Below are 6,881 nucleotides of genomic sequence, written 5' to 3'. Positions count from 1 at the left end.
TATATATATATATATATATATATATATATATATATATATATATATATATATATCCCATACCTGGAATTGAGGAGGGGAGGAAAAGGAATGGGACCACTCTTTTCCAGAGTAACTCCATATTACACTAGCTGTATCAAAAGTCTACACCAATGTAACATCCAACTGAGGCATCTCTGTTCAGAGTTCTCAGAAAACTAAAGCAAACCCTGCACTTAGATCCTTATTATTATGATAATTCACTGACATAAACCAATATGACCCTGAAGATGAGAGATTTTCACAGTAAATTCTCAATCCTGGAGCTCCATGTAAAGTAACAATAATGTGTACTACAAACCGCACAAGCAATAGGGCAGAGGGGAGACAAAAACCAGAACAGCATGGGGTAACAGATCAGTTTTCCACATGACACAGACCATCCAGTCTACCACACTGCTTAACAATTGCATTTATACTAAGCCAGAAAATACAGATAAAAAAGAAATTCACAACAATTCAGAATATTATTTTAGTTTAAAGAACCTGAAGAACTTGAAAATGACTTTGCAACACAGAAGCAAAATTTGATGTTAGGTAAAATGTTGCAATACAGTGTGAATAATACTGTCAATTAAGAAATAAGTCTGAAATGAAATTTCTGGATTAAAAACAAGACAAAGGTATCTTTAGGGATGATTTAATGAAAACTGCCTTACTCTTTACTCTTAGTGATTTGTTAAATGCATACACAACTGAAGATACAAAATTTCACACTACTGCATTTGACAAAGAAGTTTAACCAGTAATTTCATAAGTTAAGAGGGCTTTGCAAAGGACTTTAACCCATTTCATAGGCTTTTGTTTGCACTAATAAAATACTTGGTTGCCTTCCAGATCACTCAGCAGAGGTCAATCCACCATGCAAGTGCAATGTACAAACACACTGAAAAAGGAAGTTCCTCTCTTATTTTGAATCCCATTTTACTGCATAACCAAAAAAACCACCCAAAACCCCAACAAACAAAATGAAGGTTCAAAGCTGCTTCTGTCCTTCCAGGATATGAAAAAGAAATCCAAAAAAACCTGTAACGCATCATCTCGACTTTCCTTTAATTGTACTGTCCACCCTAATTCAAACAGCAATGAACTGTAACTCTCCATTCTGCTTTCTGAGAGGGTTATATGTAGGACTTGTGATCCACCTGGACAAACATGTGGTTCACACCCAACACACCTTTGTCAACTGCTGTGCTCTTCCCATGGGACTCTTGAGGGTGGCCCGTTACGCTGGTGACAGTGGACTGTTCAGCATGTAAAGTCCAACACCCAGGCACATACAGGGAGAGGGGAAAAAAGTAACGGGGAGATTTTGGGAGGGAACTGTGTGAGCTTCCCTCACCCTAAGGAACAGGGAGGGACAGAACTCCTGTGAGCTTGGCTTGGTATCTTATTGAGAATGTATGTTTCTGCTCAGTTCCAGTTGCCTCTGTAATCCCTTCTACATTTGATTCCTATTGAGACTAAAGCTATCAAACACTTAACCAAACAGACACTATTTTCCTTTAGTGTTTGAGTGGATTTCTGGTTTTCCAAATCTATGTATTTTAATCCCATAAGATGCCTTGGGGAAAGGAGAGAACAGGTAACAAAGAGAATTTAAGTTCAATCTTTTTTCTTTTTTTCTTTTTTTTAATGTCTGGCTTTTCTCTTGGTGACAAAACCATTGGTTTGAGATAAAAATAGCACCACTATCCAAGTGAAAAATCAGCAGACACCCTTGTTCCTTGTAGGGTGATACATCACAAGCATCTTTGTATTGTCAGTCTGCTGCTCCTGCAAATTAGTTCAGATGAATAATATGGCCAAGGAGGGAGATGCTCTAATGCCACACTGGTGGTGCTTGTCCGTCTAACAAGTGATGTAATTCACTGCATTTCCTGTATTTCTTCTCTTCCTGTATGTAAGAACCAGCCTACCTTATTCTAATTATAACAACACATGCAGCTAGATGTGCTTTTCTTCCTCGTTTTATACTTTGAGCTTTCTGCCCAAAATCTCCCTTCTTGTGGCATTTATTCTGAATTGCATCCACATGTTGGACATTGCTACCTGAATAAAAACTGCAGCAACTATAGGATTAACCAGAAGACAAACAAACAATCAACGAGAATTTGCCAAGCAATGGTATCACCTGGTTTATGATCCTTTCTAAAACACAACTTCCCTGGATATTATGAGTGTACTGTGCCTAAAACATTTCCAATAAGATTTCAAAGCTACTTTCTAATGCCATTTTAATGAAGGAAGCTTTCAAAAACTTTAAAGGTATCAAAACCTATTGTTAGACATGAGGCCACTTTTTGCCTTCCCTAGTTTTGAGTAATATGCATTGACTGTAGATGCCACCAAAAACTTATCCACAACATTTCAGTTCTTTGATGGTGTTTTTCTGTTTCATTCATTTAAATTCAGGATTGCTTTCATTAGCTTTTAGTAACAGCTAATGATCACCACTTTTATTATAATTTAAACTTAAAAACCCAGAAAAAGCAAGGCTGGGGAAAACAAAGAACAGAGTAAACAATGAAGAGTTTCACCATCCTGAGCTAGGACTCAAAAATCAACACAAGTCACACAATTCAAAAGCAGACATAGCAGTAATACCAAAATTAGGAACACAGTTTTCATATTAAATTTTAAATTATTTTCTGATATTACTTCAAAAAATCTAAATCTGTTTCAATTTAAAAAGTTGACTAAAGTTTTTTGAAGTGTAATATGCATTTTTCTAGAATCTTTCAAAATTATGTTTTACAATGAGTGATTTCTGTTCTGATGAACTTGGTTTACCAACAAAAATGTCTTGATATAAAACTCCTAAACCAGCTCAAGTAAAAAGTTATTTTTCAAAACATGCTTTTGTCTTCCTGACAGCATCCTCCAAGTGGTAGTAGGAACTCTTAAAACTAAAAGAAGGTGTATGTGGAGGAGGTGGGAAGTTTGGAAAGAGTGCTTCAAATGCCAGATCTATCATCTGTATTATTAATATGTCAGATCTGGTGCATATGAAGATGCATTTTTGTGCAATAAATTCCTCTCATGATGTGCGAATGCTGAGGTGGTGCTGAAAATGTGATGAGGTGTCCATTTAAGAAAGAATGAATGTCCTGAGTAAGGAGCAAAAGAGGATCCTGAACTGCCACAGCCCCGTGCAAGGGAGGGAAACATCTATTTACTACATTTTTAATGAATAACAGTGTGAAGTTAAAAATAAGAACAGCAAAGAGAAGAGCACATCTTTAATGAAAAGACAGGGAATGTGTCAGCTCAGAAAGCTTCAAGGCTAGGCAAGCTCTAGGAGACAGGGCTGTTTCTCTAGGCTTCTCCCTAAATAAAGCTCCACTCAGGCCACACATAATGTCTGAGTTGAAGCCTGGGCTTCCATGAGGAAGATATCAGTCGAAGAAATCCTGAAAAGCTAGGAAGAGAGAGATGTCAGAAACAAATGCAAATTATTTTTCTTTTGCAACTTTGTCTCCAAGTTTTATCATCACAGAAATAATGCACGATTTGAATGTTAAGCCCAGAAGTGTTGCGAGTGAGCACAACAAAGCCCTAATAATGCTATTTAGCATCCATTTCCCAGCAGACTGCACAGCTCAGCTTGGGGATTGGCAGTGGTGTATCAGGACAGAGAAGGAAAGCCTCAGTTAATGTACTGATATGCCTCCAGCAGCAGACAGAAGGTGGAACATATTGTGTATGTTTCATCCACCACGTATTGTGACTATCTCCTTGGCTCTCCTTTTTTCGATCTACACCTTAAGGTCTCGTGAACACGTTAAGTGTGAGAAAAATCTCATATTGTCATCATCCCTAGAATTAGTCGATAGTTTTTATCGTTAGTTGCCCAGGCAAATGCCTGAGAAGAGTTGAAGGAAGCAGTGGCAGTTGAGGAAATTTTAACACCTCAGTGAAACAGATAAATGCAACTCAGCTAATATCTTCTGTGTCACTACCACTCCTGTGCACCTCTTTCCACTTCCACTTGATGCCATGTAGCTGGGCTTTCGCCATACCACTAATACCAGAATAAAAGGTTGGTGGAATGATACATTTGATCTACCTAAGGTCCTTCACATCCCAGTTTTTTTTCGTGGATGCCATGAGGCAAAAAATCCCAGCATGCCGAAGGCAGCACTTATTAATCATTACATCAGGAGCACCATCATACTCCAAAATGCACATTGATTGTCGTAAAACCATCACACGTGAAAACGCACTCCTCTATCTCACCGACACAGAGAATTACATCCTGGCATCTCTTGCATCTTCCCTTCCAGCTTTGTTTACATCCTCTGAGATTTACATTCCTTCTTTAGCCCATGCAAAGCAAGAGATATTCCTGGCATCTGTGTGTCCATTACCATGGTTACCTAGTTCATCTGCAGCAAAATGTGTTGGTCCATGACCTGACACCGCAGCTCCAGGAGCACGCCCCTCCCTTGTCCACCGCTTTCCAATCATTCCCGCAGCAGCTATTTTTTCAGAATATCTCAATGCAAAAGACAGTGGGGTACCCAACACAAACTCTCCCAAAGTCTTCAGCACATTTTTTTCCCTATATAGTGTATCTAAGTGTGTTTTTTGGCAGGCCCAGTCCCTGAAAAATTTCAGGCAATTTTTCCAGCAAGCTGTTATCAATAGCATAGTTGCAGATCTTACCCACTGCATTTTAATGTGTATTTACTTGCAAATTTTAACTTGAAAATTTAGCCTCAAAAGCATGTTTACAAGAATGTTTGTGACTACACAACTACCTGGGTCTGTCAGGGAAGAACAAAGGTTTGGCTCATAAGAATGAGGACCATGAAGTCCTAAACAAGGGTCTTAGCTGGATGGGGAAATGAACAGCAGTTCACCCAAAAAAGCAGTTTGGGTTTCTTTGGTATCACAAATTATACAGTATAAATTGAATTAACTGTCATCTACTGAGATAATAGCAGGCCAGGCATCACTCCTAAATAAGTGCTCAATATCAAATGAGGTACAAACAACAAAATATTGATAAAATATAATGAAAACAGATTTCAAACCAGGCAGGAGGCATATGTATCTCCACAACTGGTTCAAATGTTCACCTTATCAACTCTGGGTTTTAAGCAACATCATTCTCACAGGTTTTTTTCCAGGCAATATTTATAGCAAAATAGATATGTAAACTGCTATGAAAAATTCCTGCTCACACCATTCACCTGTTCCCATAATTAAAGTTTCTAATATTCATACCAAATTTGATCTACTTAACTTAAAGCAATGATATAATCTCTGAAAATGGTACACTAAATGTGTGTACCACACAGCGTCAAGGCAAACATAGAGGTATCTTATGGTGACTCCGAAAACACAAATACCAATGAATCTCTGTGAGGAAACCAAAAGCTGGCAAAATTTGAAATGGCTTTGCAGTCATATAGTTATGTAAAATAAAGTTGTGAAGTTCTCCAGACTTGATTTAACATGGCTGAAACAGAGTGGGTAATTTGCATCTCGGCAGCAAAAAATACCCCAGTCAAATGACAAACCAGCACAAAAATGACCAACTCACACACCTACCTTTTCCATTTATTGTTAATGCTGATGCAATTGTGGCTGTTACTGGCACTGGCAATTGTGGCACTAACGGATGTATCCTTGGTCGGCTCCCCATTCTAGCGCGCTCTGCACCAGGTCCTAATAAAGCTCCCACTGGTTTTTCTGCTGCTACTTCTGGTGCTACAGAGTCATCTTGATCCTGCTCTATATGGTCCATTTTATCCGGGCTTTCATTCTGGAAGCCATCAACTGTTGTCCGACTCTTAATTGGACTTTTGGGCACTAGGATTTTAATACCTGATTTTGCAAGGTCCATATTTTTCCGTCCAGAAAGAGATGGTGAATTGTTTTTCCGGAACTTCTGTGTGGCAGAAAAAAGTTGATTATTTTTTGACTCGTGTTCTTTACTCATAACTAAAGATTTAGAAGATGTCTTTGAAAAAGAACTATTGGTAGATCTAGAAATTTGTTTTCGGGCATTGTTTGGAGAGGTCCTGTTTGTCCTGGTTAATGTGCTTTCTTTCTGCTTTTCGTTGTGGCGTCTGTTAAATTCATGTATATATTCCTCACAATTAACAAGGTGCTGTTCTGGCTCCCAAGTATCATCGTCACTGTCGTATCCTTTCCATCGCACCAAATACTCTGGTTTTCCCTTCTTGTTTTTCCTCTTGTCAACAATTCTCTCTACCTGTTAAAAAGGAAAATTAAACATAAGACATGGGCAGATATACAACTCAAGGGAGCAACTTGCATGCAAATAATTTTTGAAGTGTAGGCAGATATTTTAAAATACTCTTGTAGCTCTACAGCTTACAGTCTTTCACTGCTGAGTGGACACTCCTCTCTTTAAACTTCAGATTATTACTTTCATCTCAAAAACATGTTCTAGAACACCAAAATTTTTCTTCATTAAGTATTTTGCATGCACAAGAATCTGAATATGACATATTAAAACTGACAATCGACACTGGTCCCAGTGAAGCTCTTGAACCATCTTCAATGGGGATAGGATTTCCCTCTCTGAATACAGAGGTCATGTTTAAATACGCTGTATAAATACAGTGTGTTTACCTTACAAAATTTATCAATTTGATATTGTTTGAATAATTTGCTTGCTTAGCATAAGGCATATGTGAGAATCTCTTACTTACAGTGAGCTATCCTTTAGCTACCAGGGACAACATAGGAGAGCTCCAGAACTGGGGCAAGAAGATTATTTTTTCAGAGGCTTTTTGTGAAAACAGAGAACATTTTGGTCAGAGTTTTTGATACACATACTTGAACAAACTACCATGCCTCACTTATCT

General features: G+C 38.1%; 1 protein-coding gene across 1 annotated transcript in view; it reads right to left on the bottom strand.

Annotated features, from left to right (window-relative positions):
• The window catches only part of CDYL (chromodomain Y like), a 59,330-nt gene extending 52,762 nt beyond the window's left edge, over positions 1-6,568 (bottom strand). The window contains exons 1-2 of the mRNA XM_027902204.1: positions 6,440-6,568; positions 5,596-6,262 (exon numbers count right to left, since the gene is read on the bottom strand). Of these exons, the coding sequence (XP_027758005.1) occupies positions 5,596-6,262; positions 6,440-6,568 (796 nt within the window). The remainder of the gene's footprint in view (positions 1-5,595; positions 6,263-6,439) is intronic.
• Between the last annotated feature and the right edge of the window lie 313 nt (positions 6,569-6,881).

Source organism: Empidonax traillii, unplaced genomic scaffold, assembly GCF_003031625.1.
Source record: "Empidonax traillii isolate 1590-97213 ecotype Southwest subspecies unplaced genomic scaffold, ASM303162v1 scaffold850:size379550, whole genome shotgun sequence".
Taxonomy (NCBI): Eukaryota; Metazoa; Chordata; class Aves; order Passeriformes; family Tyrannidae; genus Empidonax; species Empidonax traillii.
The sequence above is the reverse complement of the archived record's forward strand: the minus strand, read 5'-3'. Positions and strand labels throughout refer to the sequence as shown.